The 22,318-nt window shown below is 37.6% G+C and overlaps 1 protein-coding gene across 1 annotated transcript in view; it reads left to right on the forward strand.

Moving 5' to 3' along the window:
* The window catches only part of LOC122808307, a 206,671-nt gene that overhangs the window by 137,582 nt on the left and 46,771 nt on the right, over positions 1–22,318 (forward strand). Inside the window, 2 exon segments of the mRNA XM_044079273.1 lie at positions 3,480–3,606; positions 20,826–21,133. Of these exon segments, the coding sequence (XP_043935208.1) occupies positions 3,480–3,606; positions 20,826–21,133 (435 nt within the window).

Below are 22,318 nucleotides of genomic sequence, written 5' to 3' on the forward strand. Positions count from 1 at the left end.
AGATGAGAAAATCACAACCTCCTGCTCCCAGAGGGTACCACTGCACCAGCAGCAAGGGCAGTGCTACCTGACATACTTGGAGCAAGTAGGGCAGGATTTGTGGAGGCAACACTGGCAGGTTGTGACCCTGAAGTGCCGGGTGTCTGTGCTGCCATCTCCGGAGGCATGGCAGGCTACACTGCAGTGTTCAGTGTAGCTTTGTTTGTTGTTGAATATTAACTTTCATTAGGAAGTTATGCAGACTGCAGACTGTTAATAAATTATAGCCCCATTCACAAAAAGAGAACATGATGAGGGTTGGGACAGATAAAAATATATTTAGATACATGTCATGTAATAGTATACTTTACACAAACTTTTGTTTGGCAATACATAAAGAACTATTATAATTTCCTATTGCACACCTTTGAAATATCCTTATATGGCAAGGTATCTATGTGGCATTAAATAAAGAAATATCACTAATATAATATAAGAAACAGCTGCCTGTCTTTCACTATGATGAATTGGACTTATGCATTCTAACTTAATAATTACAATTGCTATAATGCAATTCTTCCTAACATACTTTTGGTAAGATTTTAAAAATAATTATCACTTTATAAAAAATGTTGCTTCTGGATACTGCATGCACACAGAGTTAAGATGGTAATTGCCTAAAGCAAGCAGCAGCCCTTATTTTGGAAGAAAAGCATGCCTGCTCGAGATGAATGCTGACATGTGCCTGCTGGAGATGTTAGTGCTTGAGGAAATGAAAATAATATTACATCTTTAATTGTTACTTGATTCATAAGTACCCCATGCCTCTCTGGGGTGAGTCAATCTCTTCTAGTGTACCTAACAGTTTGCAGGAACCTCCTCTGCCTCTGTAGGAACAAAAAGAAGGCACATATTTATGAAAGCATAACGAGTAACTGCATTTGTTGGTTAGATAATTAGTGTCATATCATAGACAGGTAATGGGTCAAAATACTAACACATGTGGGGGCATTTCAGTCCTAAATCCAGCCTTGAATTGGCTTGGAAGGTTCTGCCTGTTCTTTTTAAGGTCACTGTAGTGATGACAACATTCTTCCTCACTGCGTGAAATGCCAGTTGCAGTGGAGACAACACTGGCTAAGCTACGCCAAGCCTAGCCTTATACTGAGACCTGGTATAATCCCTCTGCAGCAGCCTTTGGCTGTAGTGTCACACAAGGGCATCTCAAATATCCTGGTCTCCTCAACACCCCCCTTTTGGGCTCTAGGTTTAGCACCATTATCTCCATTGCCTGACATATCTGTAAAACTCAAGTTTGCAAAGTATGTCTGAATTTGAACTAAATTCAGATCTTGTGTGTTACTGAGATTGTGCAAACACACACAGCCTTGCCAACTGCATTTATGTGATTATATATGGATTGACCCCCTGTCACACACATTACCACTGCTTATAGTAGAGAGCAGTAAAGATGTGAAACATGGCATTGAGCTGTGTTATGTGTGATGCTTCACCCATTGTCACAGTCTCTAGTGTTCAACAATGGGCTGCCTACTGGCATGGCTTTTGACGGTTACACTTTGGAAAGTGAAAGAAACTAACAGTGTGGGTCTTATCTGATGTTACACAATATTTGTAACAGCTTGGAATCAAACTCATGAGACACAGGAAGCAAAAAACATTGCAACTTAATTTATTAACTATCATTGCCACAGGAGAGCTAACTGAATACATGGAGATACACTTCAGAGAAGCCTATATGTGAGTGGTTGTAATCCTGTCTTGAAATTTCCTATGTCATAGTCATTATTTCTGGAAGTAAGTATGACATATAGAGTCAACTGAATGTGTCAAGACAAGCTAGAGTATGTTGCATACATACTTCAAAATGTCAAAATACTAAACATTGAGACAAAAATAGCAAAATATTACATCGAAAATTCTTATCATACCTTATAATATCGCACTCCAATCACTAAAGCTGTGTACATTTTAAAAAGGGTGGTATGCCTTTAAGACATTGTACTGCATAGCGAAAATCAAAGTAAAAAAAAGACTATGTCAAGCTCAGATTCCATAGGACAGCTCTAAAACACAACACTTTCACAAAAAGATAAACCAGTGCTAACAACAGAATGTAACTATGTACACTAAATGGAGAGCACTGTAAACTTAACAGAATAGCTGTCCATTTAAAGACAGCATACACAACAAAAGCATACCTTCTGGACGTTTTACAGGGGGGCAAGCAGCCCTGCACCCCCCATACTCCCAACAAACTATATGTATCAACTCTGAGAGTGCAGTACAGTGGGGAAAAGGTTAAATTTCCCGATCCTCACTGTACCGTGATATCCACTGAAAACCATTAAGGAAACTGTAATTTTGTCCTGCATGCTCCATTCTTTTAAGTGTAGCATGATCCTCATTCAGCATCTGCAGCTCGATGTTCCGGGTTTCGGCTTTCTAAGCATTCGACTATGTCTAATTTTGCTATTTTCATCTTGATGTCTAGCACTTTGACATTCTGGTATATATATATATATATATATATATATATATATATATATATATATATATATATATATATATATGGGTTACCTTTACATTATCGAACGTTCAAATGTTCAACAGTTATATGGCCAAAACCATATCATCAAACATTCAAATGTTCGACAATGTAAAGTTAACAAAAATAAATAAATAAATAAATAAAGCAAAATAAAATGTGTATAGCATGGGAGCAAGCTCCCCTGCAATCCCCACGTGGGGGGGGGGGGGCTCTGCCCCTCATACCCCCCTACTTAAATATACCAACTCCAAGATTGCATTACATTGCAGTAATTGGAAATATTCCCATTCCGCACTGTATGGAGATCTCCATTCAGTTGATGTTGGAGTTGGTATATTTCGGTAACGGGGGTGTGGGAGGTGCAGGGTGCTTGCTATACACACTCTATTTTCTTTTCTTTCTCCCATGTTTTCTTACCTTTACATTGTTGAACATTTGAATGTTCAATGATATGATTTCAGCCTTATCATTGTCGAACATTTGAACGTTCGATAATGTAAGGGTAACCCATATATAAATATATATATATATATATATATATATATATATATATATATATATATATATATATATATATATAATGCATTTGTCATATATGCTAATAAGCATATCGTTATTATGCAAGGCTTACTGGTAAATTGCTTGCAAGAACACTCAATTTTCATTACTGTTGCAGTCCTATTCAACATTTTCTTAGAACTTGCTTTTTACACCATTTAAAAAAAATCTTCTAGCTGGATTCAAACCCTTATTTTCATGTACTATTTACACAAAGTGATTGCTCTTACACCTAGTGCCACAGAAATAGTCTAATAATTGGTGGAATTTCTCTTGTCAGTTCTGTTCTGAGTGTAAAGACAATGCACTGTTAAGCATGTTTAAGCTACCTAAGACAATCTATTGTAATTTTTTCATTTTTTGTCTTTAGGTAGTGAACGGAGTTTTTGCACTGCCAAGTGGAGAGAAAATGTATCTTAAAGTGGAAAAAAATGGAAAAGTGAATATTGTGAATTATGGCAAAGTGTTTTGTAAACAGGATTTAAACAATGCTTCATGTACGTTCTTTCTGTTGATTCACCTCAGTTACACTTTGTGCCACAGAGAAAGTTACCTGATAGGTGTATTTTATAAAATGATTTATATCCAGAGTGCTGCTAGCCAAGCAAAGCCATCAGGTGTGTTTGAGCTACATTAGGCAACCTAAATTAAAATTTTCACTTTTTCCTTTAGGTATTAAACTGTTTTTGTTATGCCAATCTGAGAGAATAAACAGCAGACATTGCAGGGTAATAAATGTTCTGGAAATTACACATAGTGAATTAAATGAAATGCATGGGTACATGTAGCAACGGCCAGAGCAGGAAGTGCATTCAAGTAAACCATTCTTCCTTCTCACATCTCCATTCAACATCAGACATGTGCTATGTGGAACACATTATCTGACCTGCATTTAGTGATATATTATGTTACAGTGGACAGAATAATGATCACGTTGCTAGCAATAGTGCCAACAGTTTATTTTTAACCAAAAACACTAACGTATCACAAAATGTGATTAAATATATATTCTGACAACTGTGTGCAAAAGTATCATGTCAGTGGATTCAAATCTTGCATCAGATATATTTCATCTGTTAGCTAACTGCACTTACAATGTGTGCCACAGAGAAAGATGCATGTTGGGTGTTTTTTCTTTCCTGAGCTCTCTTCTTAGTGCTGTCATCCATGCAATGCTGACTGGCTGGTTTGTGTGCCCTATGGCAGTCTAAACTAACTTTATCACCTTTTTCCTTAAGCATTGATGAGATAAGACATAAAGAATCAAGCATTGAAGAATTAGGATTATCAAGCTCTTTTTACTAATTTTTCCAAATCTTTTGGGTTTCTAATACCATGATGGGAATGGACCCCACTCTTAAGTTAAAGTATGATTAAAGGTCAAGTAATTAGTATTGTTTCAATCTTTGGTGTCAGCCAGAAGTGCTCTTCGCAGCACCCAAAATGTGTCCAGTAATGACTTCTTCTGCAATTCGTACAGAGTTACATGTATTAGTACCACATCTAAATGTTGTTGTAGATTCTTGCAGTATAGCGAAGAAAGGGAAATCTCCCATTCTGAACTGTATGCCGATCCCCATTCAGAAGGACGAGCTTCTGAAATTTCGAGCATATGGTTTTGACCATATGCATTTCGAGATTTCAGCCATTCAACCTTCTGAAGGGGAACCGTATACATATATATATATATATATATATATATATATATATATATATATATATATATATATATATAAATATATATATATATATATATATATATATGACTTTGTCTGACAGCCCAGTTCATATAGTCGACTGTTTATTTGGTCGACAGTTCATTTGATCGGCTTCACCCCACACCCCCAATGTGGGGCTGTGCCCCAACCCCCAACTATATATATCAACTCCAGGGTCGCACAACATTGGGGAAGGGGCAAATGCTTGTCGATCAAATGAACTGTCGAATATATATATATATATATATATATATATATATATATATATATATATATATCAGTCAATTTACTTTCAGACTTTGTTTAAGTCATTTCTGCATGATGCACCTACAAGGTGTATATCAGAGAGTGGAGAGTGTGAAAGCTGAGTGTTCATGCTGTTAGGGTAATCAGGGCCACATGCAAGCCATTAACAGGTAACACCTCTCAGCGCTTGTCCTTGGGTCGCTGATGGTGTGTGCATGTAATTGTGTACCTTGCTCCACCATGTTTGAATTCCCTACATGCTGTACAGATTTCGGTATTCAGGAATGCTAATAATTTCATGCCTGATTTGCATATTCTTCCTACCCACATGGCTGACTTTGCATTATATAAAGGTAATGGGGTAGGCAGTGCCTTTGTATCTTACTGGAGAGAATGATTTGAAACAGAACTAAATACTAGTAAAATAGCAGGACTTTGGGTGATTTAACTAGTTTTTTTACAGTGTTGTATTCTCAAGGTATGCTGCTGTTTCTTAAATAATGCTTTCATTTTGACAGTACAAGGGTGAAATGTACTGAATGATGAGGAGTATTTTGATTGGTATGTATTTATATTTATTCCTTACTTTTGGCATAGCCAGTTCTGCACTTCTACTATTATGCTACTAAATGGTATATGAGAAATATAATTTCATTTTTATGCCATGTTGCACATTTTTTCAGATAATGCCATTGCAACAATGTAGGGAGGTGTGGCATTATTATCTGTGTTAGCAGGAAAAAGAAAATGTTTTTTGCTTGTGTATTTATACCAGACTGGACTCCATAGCAGTGGATGGATATTAAAACAGTTTGGTGTTACTTATTTAAGCTGCACTGATAATTGCTGAACTGTTAAGGCAGAAATGTATTGCACAGTTATACCTGTGTTATCTCCATTACAGAGATGTTATGCAATCTATGCTAAAAACCGAGTTCAAAATTTACTTCATTTTATATGTTTTGTTGAGATAGTTGGTGTGTGTGTGAGATGATAGTTGGACTGGGGAGTGGTGAGAGCATTGTGGCAGGATTGGGGGGTTTGTGTGGGTGTGCGTGGTTGGATTGGAGATTTGTGTGGGTATGGATTGAGGGGCTAAACTCGAGTGTACTCATAGGGCATATACATGTGTCAGTAGGAAAGTAATCAATGCAATAACATTTAGTTTCCACACTTCCTTCTCACTAGTGCAGGGACATATTTTGTCCTTGTCTGATATTATCAGAATACTGCAATTACATGGTTAAGTAAAAGTTATGCAGTCTGACAGGCATCATTTTTCATAATTGTATGTGTGGGCATGTTAGGCTTTAACCTAGGTAGTGATAGTGTTTGCTATCTATTGTCTCTTAGCCATACTGTGCATGCATCCATATGCCAGCAGCATCTGCAGCTGGTGGTTTTCTCTTAGACTCCTCATGTGTATCTGCTGCTGCTGCTTGCCCTTCCTGTGGTCCCTGAAACTGTGGTTCTGCCCCTTGCTGTCTTTGATGAAGCTGTTTCTTGAGAATGATATTGTGTAACATAACACACACTGGAAGTATTTCAACATAGGTGCACAGGTTATACTGCAGTGCATTTACTGATGCGTTTAGACTTTGGAACCTTACCTTTATGAGCCTCATTGTATCCTTGCTAAGTTGGGTCATGTCTGTTTCTCATGGGTGTCATAAGCTAGGACTGCAGTACAAAACCTGAATCCCCAACTAGATGCACTTGAGGAATCTCACCTCTAGCAAACCTGCTGTACATCTCACAAGTGTGCTCTATGTGCGAGTCATGGAAATTGCCTGGTTACCTGCAGACATTTTAGATGATTGCTTGAGCACTACAGACAACATGACAGTTTATAGAGTGGAAACCTTTCTGTTGATAGACCTCCTTCCCTGTTCTCCTTTTGGGGCTTTTAATTCTATCTGCGTGTCGACCCCTCGGACTGATAGGGACATTAGTACAGCAAATAAAAATGAAGAACGATTGGCATAAGTATTAATAAGTTTAAATAAAGTATCACCAAATCGCCCCTTCGAAATGTTGTGCATATGTTCATATACACACTCCTGAACATTTGTTTAGGTTTTCCTACATAAAACACATTACATTACATTTCATGCAAGGAGCAATATAAATTACTTCTTTAATTCCACAGTTGTATTATCCTTTCCTCATTACTCTACAAAAAGTATCAATATAAACTTCTGCTTTTTCCAGTACATACTGACACTTTGCATGAATATGACACTTACAGGTGCCTAACCATTTTCTAAAATGATCTGCTTTGTTGAATGATTCTAACATCTTTCTAACATTAATTCCTTTCCTATAAACCAGCCCAATAATTTCATAAAATCATTCATATATGAAAATACATCCCTATTGTTATTAATAATATCATTGATGATCTGTCTGCATTATAGGTTAAACCAATGCCCTGTTATATATAGCGGGATCCTCCTGCTGTATTCTTTTTTAATAGTTTTGCATTGTTTCTACCAATTAATGGTGTGTATATTCCAGTTTTCCTTTTGTTGCTTCCTAGCTGATAATCCTTTTGTGTATTGTATGTACATTTCTCCTTATATGTGGGTTTTTGTGGACATTCCAGTTTCAGCCCATATCTCAGAGACATATCACCTACATGTAAATTGTCAGTTCTTTAAACAAGTTAGTGTGTACATGCATTCTTAGACTATGTATGCATGTGTGTGTGTGTGTGTGTGTGTGTGTGTGTGTGTGTGTGTGTGTGTAAGCATGTGCATGCATGCGTGTGTGTGTGTGTGTGTGTGTGCAAGCATGTGTGTGTGTGTGTGTGTGTGTGTATGTGTTTGTGTGCAAGCATGCTTGTGTGTGTGTGTGTATATGTGTTTGTGTGCAAGCATGCCTGTGTGTGTGTGTGTGTGCGTGTGTGTGTGTGTGTGTGTGTGTGTGTGTGTGTGTGGTGTGTGTTACCATGCATATGTGTGTGTGTGTGTGTGTGTGTGTGTGTGTGTGTGTGTGTGTGTGTGTGTGTGTGTGTGTGTGTGTGTGTGTGCGAGCATGCATGTGTGTGTGTGTGTGTGTGTGTGTGTGTGTGTGTGTGTGTGTGTGTGTGTGTGCGTGTGTGCGTGTGTGTGTGTGTGACAGAGAGAGAGAGAGATTGTGTTTATGGATGCATCCTGAAATGGTCTAGCCTTTTGTGCAAGAGTGTCTCCCTTGCTCCCAGTGACAACCAGGATAGGATCATACTCTTCACAACCCGGATTAGGATAAAGATGCATCAGAAAACAGATAAATGAAATATTTCAATATGTACACATTGACAGATAAACAAGAGTCTTTCTGTTTTCTCTGTACAGTAGAAATTGTTCGAAATCCTAACATGATTACTTTTTTCTTTATGTCGGTAAACCTTTGTTACTTTGATTCTTTCAATTTTAGCCACCTTTGCATGGACTGCACCACTGGTAATTTGAGAAGGGGAAGAGACTTAGAGATGGGAAGCCCACAATATCACATATGATGTCTTGCGCATCGGGATATTTTTTAATGTGCCTTAACATGCAGATCTACTAATGTAATGCTCATCACAGCATGTAGCACCAATTCGCTCCACCACCCCCTGTGCTGAATTTGTAATGGTTAGCTGCACAGCTACACCAGACCCCCATCACAGTGATCATATCATATCACTTGCAATAAATACGCCCTCCCAAAAGCCACAACCTGACAAAGTACTGTATTCGTTCAATTCTTAATGTTACCATAGCATAATAGTTCATATTTTCTGCTTTTTGAATAGGCAAAATTCAAAGACTCTCAACATATGAACTGAGGTCTTTCTCAATTTATAGTATGGGAAAGTTTCTCTCACTTGGTAGAGAAGGAGTTGGACAGACAGAAGCCAAATTAGGTTGCACATGAGAGAAAATGAACATTCTGTTATATCTGTATTTCTGTTCTAGCTGGAATTTAAAAGTGCATATAGATTTCACTGTAATATTACAAACGTATATGATTTAACAAATAAAAAACAAAAAAAAAAGTTCCACTTCTTGGCTCTTCTATGTTTCTAATATGTCAGCTTCCAACTATAGAAATATGCAAAATAAACTGATACCCAAGGTAGCAATGGATGCACAATACAATGAAAGTCAGCATCACGATAAAACTCTTCTTTAATAGATCAAGCGATGTAGATAAGACAATGGTTAACACAGATTAAGCGCTTCCATCCACATAAAAGTGGACTTCACCAGAATATTGTTCATTAACCATGGTCCATTATTTAAAAACTTTTTGGCGCCAATTCCGCCATTTACAAAAATGTAAAGATACATTGTATTATACTAAATGTACTAAAAACTCTGTATGTATATGTATACAGATCAATGCAAATGATCTCTATGTATCATTATAAAAGTACTAAAAACTTTACATGTATATATGTACGAATCAGCACAAATGATCTCTCATATGCTCTATGTGTAATTCATAACACTGTCACATTCACGTTTGCTAACTGACAGTGCTGTAAAACCAACAACATATTATAATAATTTCTTAGATATTTGTCATAGTTCCATATATTATAAAATAAAAATAAAAATGAAAACTACATGTTTGATCAGTATATACTAATATACATATAACATATCATACCCTATATGCAATCAATCAGATAGTGTCCCTATCCTATTGTACATGTGTAACTTCCCTAATCAATCTAACTACAAAATACAACTAACTCTACTGTTAACGTAACTCTAGAATGGGTTTTATGGTAATGTATTCATTAAGACCAGGTTCCCTGGCAGAGTCGGCCAATATCTGCCAAATTATTTCCTTTTTACTTAGCTGAGCAATTTATTGTAGCAGATAAGAAAGCACAGAATATATGTAATAAAAAAGTAAGAAAATAAAGAGAGATGTAGATCAGTATAAAAAGAATAAAGTATATTTAAGGAAAGAATTTAGACAAAGATGGTGATGAACAACACGACTACAATTCAGACTCTAGAATGGGAAAGAATATTGGATTTAATTATAATCAAAATTTTCAGAGGGGGAGATGGCAGTACACCACAGGGGGACAAAGAAGGAATTGGAAGAGAGGAAAACAGAGACAAGAATGGAAGGGGAGACCTGATATGTATCACCAGTGGGGGGGGGGAGTAACACCAACCACATGGTATCATTAAAATCTTCCCTTGGTGAAACCACAGAGATTGATGTTGTAAATATACATAATGATTTCAAGATTTATAATTATACTTATTGAGACATTGAACAGGAATATTTTTCATTATTTTCTAAAGATATGAAATATATACCAATAAATAGATTTAATTTGACAGATACTATTATGGAGATTAAACTATATGCATGCAAATTCAATTTGGCTTTACAATTTAAGAACAGCTCTCAAGGATATGTACATAAAGAATTAAAGAAAAAAGTATATATATATATATATATATATATATATATATATATATATATATATATATATATATATATATATATATATACCACCACCCCATCCATACGTGACTATATTTGAAAAATCTGTAACAAATGAAATATAAAAAATAGCACATCAGAAAAAATTAAGTTTCATGACAATTTATCTGTAAGGGAGAGAACAATTTTAACACATGTTATAGGAAACAAAGATATACGCATCATGAAACCAGATAAAGGTGGTGGTATAGTATTATACAACTCTATGAATTATGTTAATGAAATGTTTAAAATATTACATGAATCTGGTAATTATGAAACAATTTCAATCAATGAGATTAACATAGGTTATAAAAGAATTGATTTATTTATAGAAGAACTACTTTTGGATAACTGTATAACACTGGATTTATATAATTTTATGAAGAATGAACACCCTACCCTTGTATCTATTATAGGTATACCAAAAGTTCATAAAGATATTTTACAACCACCATTTTGTTATATTGTTTCTGGTAGACGTTCGAAAATTCAACCTTTAGGTGTAGTTATTGATAGATGGTTAAAACCAATATATCAGAATATACCACACTTAATTAAAGATTTGTGATCTTTGTTCGCCAAATTAACCAATGACATATGGAAAGATAACATTATTTTTATCACCATTGACGTTATCGATTTATTTTCTTGCATCCCTAAGCAATCAGGTTTGGATGACTTCTGTAATAGTCTAAGAAAATTTTCCAGTCTGGAATGGGATAAAATAAATCTTATTATGGATCTAATGTCCATGGTATTGGACCACAATTATATACATTTTGAGGGTGAAAATTTCAAGCAAATAAGGGGAGTGGCAATGGGGACAGCTTGTGTCCCCATTTTTGCCAACCTTGTTATGCTAGAATGGGAAACCACCAAGCTCTTCAATAGTAGTTTCTACAAAAATGTAGTGTACTATTCCAGATTCTTAGACAATATTTTTATTTTATGGGACAACAGTGTGGAAAATATTGAGACATTTATGGAATTCTTAAATAATTCTAGCGCTTTCTTGAAATTTACACACTCGTACAGCTCTGAAGGCATAGCTTACCTTGATACATATATTTCTAAAACAGTTGAAGGCTATCAATCCAACATATATAGGAAAAGTACCTTTTCCAATAGTTATTTAGATTACACTGGCAACCATCCACGAAATATGTTGAAAAATATTTTCAAGGGGCAATGCATCAGAGCTGCATGAATGACATCAAAATATCAAGATATGATAGAAGAAATACATCACATAGGAAATATGTTTAGAAACAGAGGTTACCTTAACTATATGCTTGATGATGTAATGAAATATGTCATAAGTGAATGGGGAAAAAATATCCCCCTCTTTTAGGGAAAGAATTGGTTAAGAACTTGAATTTGTTAGACACTAAATCAGATAATGCTTACAATAGAGCATGTGTTAGAATATTCCCCCTATGTTCGCGATGTGAAAAATATAATAATAAATAATTGGAGTATCCTGATGGGTGATAATGAAATAAAGAAAATAGTAGGAGAAGCACCAATTTTTGTACATAAAATGGGAGCTAATTTAAAGAAAATAATTGAATTTGGCCCATTAATGCAAATTAAAATCAATAATGATATACGACTAAATGTGGAAGTTGCAGACAATACTCTGCTATTCTTGATACAAAGGAAATAATATTAGATAATATAACTAAGACAAGGGTTCATTTTAGATATGGAAATTGTAACAGCAGAAACATGATATACCTTGCTAAATGTCCTACATGTTCTAGTTTTTACATAGGAAAAACTGAACGTCAACTCAAAAAAAGAATTTATGACCATTTTTTATAGAATTAAGAGTAAAGATAATAAAAATGCATTATATAGACATATATCTATACATGATAGTACACATTCATTTAAATTTGGGATTATAGCTCAGATCAAAGTTGACCCTAGAGGAGTTAATCTGAAAGCTAAGATGGTTTGAGTGCAATATCATAGAACAGGATTCGTACAGATCATCTTGCACTCAAGTGCAGCAATTTTCATGTCTGCAGGAAATGCATTTCAGAGACATGCTAGATGCAATGAGGAAAGACATCATTATCAGTGAATTTGCAGGTTCTGAATCACAGGGTATTACTACTAGTGCTACTGAGCATTTTCCTGCAGTAATCATCTCTGATACCCATACTTCAGACCGGCACAGATACATCCCTTATTCATTCTTCCGCATACACACACCAAGACACTCTCCATAGATCATTCCACTCAACTGATTGCAGTCACAGACACATTCATCTGTATACACACACACACACACACACACACACACACACACACACACACACACACACACACACACACAAAACCAATCATCCTTCATCTACTCATACATGCAGCCAGACTCTCTCTCTCTCTCTCTCACACACACACACACACACACACACACACACACACACACACACACACACACACACACACACACACACACACACACACACGAACACACGGACACATGCACACATGCACACACACGCACACACGCACACACGCACACACACACACACACACACACACACACACACACACACACACACACACACACACACACACACACACACACACACACACACACACACACACAGATTACTGCTATCTGTCTGCTAAACTCCCTAACAATATAATGTGTTACACCCATTAAAATAATGTTTATACTGGAAATTTTGGCAGAATTAATTAACAGGCTGATGGCAATGATTTAAACAGCTGAGCGATAAATGCCTTACCACATACATTTCTGGGGGACAGCACATGGCTAAATAGCATAGGCCCCTCCTCCTAAATGCCTCATTAACATATAGACAACCAAGGAGAAGACCTGGCATGGTGATTTTATAGACGATAGAGAATAACTGCAAGGCCTCTCTGTGAATCAGAAAGGGCTACCACCTGATGGAAAACATCAGTATTGGTGTTTATCACTGGTGCTAACCATTTCTGAAATTCCAAGATAATTTAGCCCAGGCCATTGAAAGAAATGTAATGTGCATATCCAGTAATTTTCTCAAATGCTCAAATATTTTTCTGCAACCCCACCTTGTTCTCTATGGTAGATTCTCATTGTTCTATCCCCCTTTAAATAACTTACACCAACATGAAAAGACAGTTGATAACCTTTATTAATACAACCAATTATTAACTTTATTCAAATAAAAGTAACAAATAACTGAAATCTTCATGCTCTTCCAAGCAACCTCAGGGCAGCATACCCACTCACCAAACTCTAGATCCCACGCAATATGGTTTTGTGAAAGGTAGATCATGCCGGCTCAACCTGGTTAACTTCTTTGAGGCAGTTACCAGAGCTGTGAATGAGGGCAAGGCAGTTCATACAGCTTACCTTGATCTGGCCAAGGCCTTTGATACCATAACCCACTCAGGAATTATTGCTAAACTCACCAACTAGGCATCAACCCCTATATCACTAGGTGGGCTGCAAACTGACTCACAGATCAAACGCACAGTGTGAAAGTAGCATGCACCAAGTCAGACTGCCCAACAATCACGAGTGCTGTCCCACAGGGATTGGTCCTGGGTCCTCTCCTGTTTGGCATCTACTTCTCAGAAGTCGAGACCAACATGGAGGGACTCTGGCTGACCAAGTTCACAAATGACTGCAAGCTGGGAGCCATTATTAACTCCCCAAGTGATGTAAAAATCCTACAGAAAGGCCTCACTGAGACCAATGACTGGTTTTGAAACCATGACCTTAAGCTTAATGCCAAAAAATGTGTCATCATCCCCTTTGGGAAAAACAAATTACCACATTGATAGGAGCCCACTGAACACTGAAGGCATTATAAGAGTTCTGGGGATACAGGATGACAGCAACCTCTCCTTTGACCACCACATTGCCACTGTGGTTAGAATGTCCTTCTATGTGGCACATCTCATTACCAAGGGTTTTGCATCCAGGAAGAAAGAGGACATCATCTCTCTCTCTACTCTTCTCTCATTAGGCCAATCATCGAGTACAATGCCCCAATTGGCATGTACCTCACTAGACACATGCAACAGCAGGAAAGACCACAAAAGTACCTCACAAAGAGGATCCTAGGCCTTAAACACATGTCTTATCTGGACAGACACAAAAAACTCCAGCTATTCTCTTTCTCGTATCATCTAGTAAGAGGCGATCTCTGCTTGACTTACAGAGCCATGTCTGACCCAGCTCTGTTAGAAATGCTATATCTAAAGAAATCTCAATCCCTCCGCACCACATGCTCCAGAGACCTCAACCTCATTACCACAATCAACAGAACATGCCGGAGGGACAGGTGCATGACCCAGAGACTGCCCATGCTCTTGAGTAGACTTCCCATACATGTCAAGCAGAGCACCTCACTGGCCTTCTTCAAGAGAAATCTAGATGAGTAGATGGGAAATAAAAAGTTCACCCCGGGGATCACTCCAGCGGCTCTACTTGATAGAGACACTGGGAACTAATGTCAGGTGGCACGATGCCAGGGCACTTCTATGGGCTAAGCTTGTAAAGGCTCCAGGGCCATTAGCCTAGTACATACCTATGAGCCAATGAACCATATCCAAGTCATCCATCAAGGCATCTTATCCACATCATCCATCAGGGTAGTGTACCTGCTCACTTTGACCACACCTTAAATGGGCAGCGTACCTGCTCACCCTTTCAAATAAGCAGCATCCAAATAAGCTCACTTATTATCAGGCAGCATTCAGCAACTCACTTGATCCCCAAACTCAATGCCATCACCTAGAGTGGAACAGAAGAGAACAATCCTGTCCCTCTTCTCTGCCCACCAGCCTGATCCCAGGCTGTTCTCCCTCTTATCCAATAACCTTCACCATACCTTCTAAAAACAATTTCAAATGTACATTAAACAAATCTAAGCCAACATCACACAAATGCACCCCATCTGATCAAAACCAAACACATCTCTATCTTTGAAGTTCCTATGCTCTATAGTGTACATGCCTAATCCTTCCAATAGCCTAGCAAGCCTCTGGTTAACAAACCTCTGAACCTGCTCAACAGCCCGGTTACCGATCACATTCCTCCATGTAAAATGTGTAACTATCTCCAACCATGCTATACACATATCAGGGCATAAAGTCTGCGACTTAAACAAATCCTCTACTATGGTATCTGCCAACTGCTTCTTCAGATGAATTCCCAGATCATTAATGCCTAAGAACACCAGTAATATCACAAATTACCTACTCTCAACCTTACCACTTCAAACCCATGCATCAGTTGATCCCATTTAAGCCCTCTAACCCCATGCCAAGTAACTGTCCAACCTAACTGAGACAAACCCAAGTTCTGTCCATCTACCCTAACCGCTGCCTGTCTCATCACCCAATGGATATAAGAATGACCCAGGATGACAATCTGCTTTCCTAAAAGAAAGAAAGAAAACAAAATTATTATTAAATACAGTAACAGCCATATCTAATATAAGATAAAAATGCATTAGAAGACCACCTCCCAACTCTTTTAATAACCTCAGTGGAACTGCCTTCCCTAGCCAAGTCTCAAGCCCTATCAATGTGAAAAGAATGAGATGCAAACCTCTGAACTGGAAAACCCATGCAACGGAAAACCCTCCTGATGACGTGCACTAGCCAGCCACTTGTCACCTTCCTGCCATCCTTCAACCGAAAAACCAAATCATATGGGTCCCCCACCTGAGTTCACCTTAATTCTGCAGCCGACCTCACTGGGCAAAGCCTAGCATTCCTGCTTTTCTTAAGTACTATCAATGCTCCTTTCATCAACTGATCTGTCTTAAGTCCTTCGCAGCCCAATAATAACTGCCCCAGGCCCTATCATTACATCCCTCCAAAGTAAGGATCCTAACAACTCAGACACATGGAATGCATCAAAATATAACAAACACACAAAGTGACCCACATGATATAATCTAAGGACTTACCTTCCAGTAAGGCTAAACCTTCCAGTAAAACTTTCAGCAATGCCCTCATCAATGGCCATTGCCCATCACTGCACTCTCCAGCCACTCTTCCCCTTCTCCACCACATATGCTCAACCGTCCAAGACTTGCAACCCAGATACCTGTGCAAATATTCTAATTGCAGCTAAATCCACCCTAACCATTTGTGACACTTTTCCTAAACCCCAAGCCCAAGCTAAGAAATGAAGCAGTAACTCCTCTGACCAATCTCCCTGTTCTTCTGGCAATTGTAAGATGAACTGATCAAATTCACAAAGAACCCTACCATAAGCTTTCCTTGTAGATGCTGGTCAAGACTGCCACACCAACCTCATGGTTAACTTGACTCAAGGACTTCTCATCATACCACAACCAAGCATTCCTTGGCCATACATGCTGAGCCTCCCAAATCATAAGAAAATAACCCAAAAGGGGCAAAGCCAATGTTGTGTCCTTCTCCAACAGCACCACCATGTAATAAACAAAACCGACTACCCATATCCCATGTCCTAGGGCAAATTCTACCTAACGTCTTCCTCCCCAAAGCTGCCAAGGTGGCCAACAAATCTTTACTGTTAGCTGACTTGGACTCCACCAGCCACTGTACCCCTTCTGCATCAATTAACTCAAAGACATCCACATATTTCCCCTTCCAAATCTTCTCCTTAATTAAGTAAGGAATGTGTGGAGTCAAAAAGTCTGCACCTGTTCCTTGACCCAAAGACTGCGTAGTTAACCAGACACCTGGGCGAAGGCTGAAATCCAAACCTTGTTCAGAATCCACTCCTGTACTACCCACTGAAACTGCATTGTCCTCCCTAATTGCATCCCCTCTACTTGACCCATAATGCTCCACAACCTCCATGGTAGCCCCTCCCACATTATTCCAGTCATGACCAAATTCCTCCCAAAGGACTCTCCATCATCCCTAACCAACCTGGCATTTCCAGCATCTACCCTGCCACCCAAAACAGTCGATGCAAGATGATTACCTGATCCTCCATCTTGAGTTCCACCAGGAGCTGATGGGCTAGCTGGAACCACCTCCTTTGATACTCATTGCCTCTTGCCATGAGCTGTCGACCTTGTCTTTGGAATGGAGCACCACCTCTTTTGGCTGAATTCTCACACCTGTTTTGTCACCGCAGCGTCAGCATTAGACACCCCTTGAAACAGTTCCTCCACCTGGGCCACTACTGCTTTCCATCTCTGCTGAAATCTCTGCATGTTGGCCATCTGGAGATTAAAAAAGAAAAACACATTAGCATCAGTAATTACCACAGCAAACATATTATTTACCAAGGACAGAGGAAATATAGAGAGCAAGCCCCATGGTACCGTTAAGTAAATGAAACCCCTCCCCCATTAAACATAGATGAAGCATCATGCTATATCCAATTTCTACCTCTGCCTCTTAGAAGAAATTCTGAACAATGCCATACACAACAGGGGGACAAAGATCCAAACAGGGGCATTCCATAAATACTCCTCCTGCAAACTTAAAAAGTTGATAACGAGAGGTCCTGCAACTAGCCTGCATTTACTGAAGACACGAAATACAGAACAAAAATGTCCAACACCATCTCCAGACTGTAATCTCCAATCCTTAGGGATTGGGAGGATGGCTTAATGGCTAAGGTGTTTGCCTTACAAGCACAAGGTGCAGGGTTTGAGTCTCACAAGGGATAACTGGCTAGGCTTAAAATGGCTCGCAGTTAGCTTAGTACTAAACTATGAACCTTAAACCCCAGCAGGCAGAACAGCAATCACAAACATGAAGCAGAAATCTGACATCCTGTGAAATTTAATCAACTGAGAGGTATAAGTCCCAGTACCACAATAAGAATCACCTTGTGTCTTCAAGGTAAACACTGAGCTTTTAACCACACTCGTCCTGTCAAGGATCCCCATTGAATTACTAGTACTGATTCTCCAGACTGTAATTACCAATCCTTAGGGATTGGGAGGATGGCTTAATGGCTAAGGTGTTTGCCTTACAAACACAAGGTGCAGGGTTTGAGTCTCACAAGGGATAACTGGCTAGGCTTAAAAGGGCTCGCAGTTAGCTTAGTACTAAACTATGAACCTTAAACCCCAGCAGGCAGAACAGCAATCACAAACATGAAGTGGAAATCTGACATCCTGTGAAATTTAACCAACTGAGAGGTATAAGTCCCAGTACTGCAATGAGAATCACCTTATGTCTTCAAGGTAAGCACTGAGCTTTTAACCACACTCCCCCTGCCAAGGATCCCCACTGAATTACTAGTACTGACCGGCAAACAGACTACCCAATCTGCTGCCTTCCACTGAGCTGGAGCACATCTATAAAATTATCAGTTCCATTTTTGTTGTATTTTTTTTTTTTAGTTTCCTGACAGCGCGCCAATGAAAAAACAGATCTTTCCTTTGTTGCTCCATGCTGATAATGGTCCGTTAGTTCACCATGCATGTGCAAACTGCATGGAGCATGAGTAGATAGCCAAAAGCTTTGGAAAGAAAACACAACACTCAGTCCCCAAACCTACTTCACTTCCCTTAACTCCCCAAACCAATTAAATCATTAATGTCCACAGCACTAATACCTGACTTAAACTATACACAACCCCCCCTCCCTCCCCTTTCCCCATCCCTCATATACAATTCCCCTTTCCCACCCCTACTTCAAAAGAGGGTCCTGGACAAATTGGTTTGTCCCAAACCTCATTTATCTATAAAAATAACAACACGAATCAATGAAGGCAGTTCTAGGTGTAGTGTAAGTTCCACCAATAATTCCACAACCAGCTCGAACCAAATGTAGTTTATTCCAAAAATCAGCAAGCAGACAAGAAGACAGGATTAAGCGCTTTCATCTCCTATCTGGAGACCTCTTCAGAATCAATATTAAAAGGAGGCAGCGCTTTTTATAACACTACCACTCACAATGTAATCGCCAATAAAACAGTTAATTAATTAAATAATGAACAATTAAGAAACAATTAAGAAATCCCTATCTTAAAGATGTATCTCATCCTATATACACAGTGTTATGTATTAAACAAAAATGCCTCACAGTAGATACCTAATACTATTCAACTAGGTTAAGACAATATGTATAAGTATTAAAATATATATGTAATATAAATATATAAATGTATAAATATATTATAAATATTATGAATATTAAAATGTTTAAAATGTATGAAAGATATATGCAATAGTATAAGTAAATAAAAAATATATATATATGCAGTTGTATAAGCGAAAATTGTATACAATTATGTATAAATAAGTAAATATACTTATGTAGATGTATAAAAAATGTATAGATAAAAAATGTAAAAAATATATGTTAAAATATATATGTAAAATCTTTAAACTATAATGTACATGAAAATAGAGATAATATCAAATGTATGAATAATGTCAAATGTATGAATAAATGAATAGGTGTACATTGCTAGTGTTTTATACCTATATGTGATTTTTTGGGGTCTTGTGCCAGTAATTTTAAAGCTGGTGCTATGGATATATTATCATTAAGACCCTTCCCACTACACGCATCTAGTTTTAACTGCCATATCATCTCTCTGTATGCCAGTTTTGTTTCCCAGTCACCTCCTCTATCTAGGGGTTCCACTGTCTCCAATACCCAAAACTTGAAATTGGCATTTGGGCATACAAGTGAATGTCTGTATAATGCATTTTTATTTTATTTTGCTACTTTTGATACCCACCATGTCCGGTAACAATTCTCTGTTAAGTGAACTCATAAAAGTTATCCAAAGCTACTCACAGAGCAGCAATATGCCATCTGAAGTGGGAAACGAGATCCCCTGTGCTAGAGTAGCCCAAGGAATACACGGGAAGGGGTGATGACATCTCAAAGTGGAGACGGCAACAATACAGTGAGAAGATCAGCACAAACGAAGGATTACATGGTGGATTTCTCTGATAATGCAAACAGTACAGGACAACATGAACGCATTAATCAGAACGGGAACAACTTATCCAAATATCACAATATGGATTTTAATAACTGGTTAAACAAATCGTTCAACTACTCAACAACTACAGACTCTGAACGAAGAAGCAATACGACTTATAAAGAAAAATGTAAGACTTTTAAACAGTTGCTTACAAGATACAGAAGTTTATCAGTAGAGAATTGATATTTTAACAAATGTCTTCAGGACAATATTTTTCCTAAAGGACTTAGGATAACTAAATTTCCTTGCAACATTAATTATGAAACTGACAATGCATTGTTCAAAAACATTAGTAATATTTTCAATGAATGTGGATTATCTGTTATTAAAGTGCTTATGAAATACAATGAAAATAGAATGGAGATGGACAAGATTGAGATAGACAAATTGTATAAAGAAATTTCAGAAGACTTACTATTTTCTATTGAAGAGTACAAGACTGTTTATTATAGAACTATACAAGATGTATATTATACAACATCTCGTAATTATAATTGGAAAGTGTCTAAGCTCAGAAGGGACTTGAATGAATATCGGTCCAATATAGCTTATACAGGTAGCAATAATTACCAGAAATCACATTATATGAAGAGACCATATAATCTATTTTACTCGACTAGTACACGAAAAGTTGACACAGTAAGGGGAGAGGAACGGATAGAACATACAGATGTATATAACAATCCCCACCCCATGGGGGACTTTTGTGAAACCATTAATGATTATCAAGAGGGTTACTATAAGGACAATATCCCTTTGGAAGAGTTAGGCCCCAGGAGATTGGAAAGAATAAAGAACAGAGCACCTCAACAGCAATCATATGCTCAGGTGGCGGGGGACTACCAGTACAACAAGAGGGGATTGTACAAATAGAAGAGGAGAACAGTGAGACTGGGCCCATGATTCTCTCCTGTGAAAATATACAAAGAGAGAATGAAGTGACTCCTATTTTATATTCTTCAGACAATTTCACTATTTTTAATTTTACCGACACAGTGATAAACGAGACTTTTTTTAAATTGTTTACCAAAGGGTTTTCTTTTGTGCCTCACAAGACACCTAGTATAGATAGTATTTTATTGGACATTAAAATTATTCACCAGGAAGTTGAATTTTTCTGTCATTTTTAAGGATACGGGACTTTTCAGTGAACCAGGGAATTTAAAAAGACGCAGTATCTATAACCCACCACTGCACCATGATATTTTGAGTTTTGAAAATGTTCTTACAAAACATATTAGAAGCAACTACCTCCTAAATAATAAAAGACAAGATAGTAATTTAACTCATGATGAAATTCAGCTCATTAAAGAGCTTAGAGAGAATGGCAAAATCAGGGTGATGAAACCCGACAAGGGTGGGGGCATGGTCCTAATGGACCAGTGGGACTACACTAGAAGAATGCTTGATATTTTAAATAACAGCAATAGTTATACCATTGTTTCAAAAAATGAAATAAATATCTCATATCAGAAAATTGACTATTTTTTGGACGATAATTTGTTACAGGGACTCATTGATGCAGAATTGTATGAGTTCTTAAAAGTCAAAAAGCCTGTTATTCCTGCAATTTTTGGTATACCCAAAATACATAAATGTTTACACGACCCTCCTATGAGACCCATTGTGTCAGCACAAGGTTCGAAAACACAACCTCTTGCAATATATATTGGCACAAAATTAAAGGGATACCATTTGAAATACCAGCATATACTAATTGATTTATGGGATTTTCTAAGGAAGATCAGTAAAGTGACTTACAATGATAGTGCCATTTTTATTACTATCGATGTTAAAGATTTATTTACTGTTATACCCCATTCT

Source organism: Protopterus annectens, chromosome 8.part0, assembly GCF_019279795.1.
Source record: "Protopterus annectens isolate FY-2018-M chromosome 8.part0, PAN1.0, whole genome shotgun sequence".
NCBI lineage: Eukaryota > Metazoa > Chordata > Ceratodontiformes > Protopteridae > Protopterus > Protopterus annectens.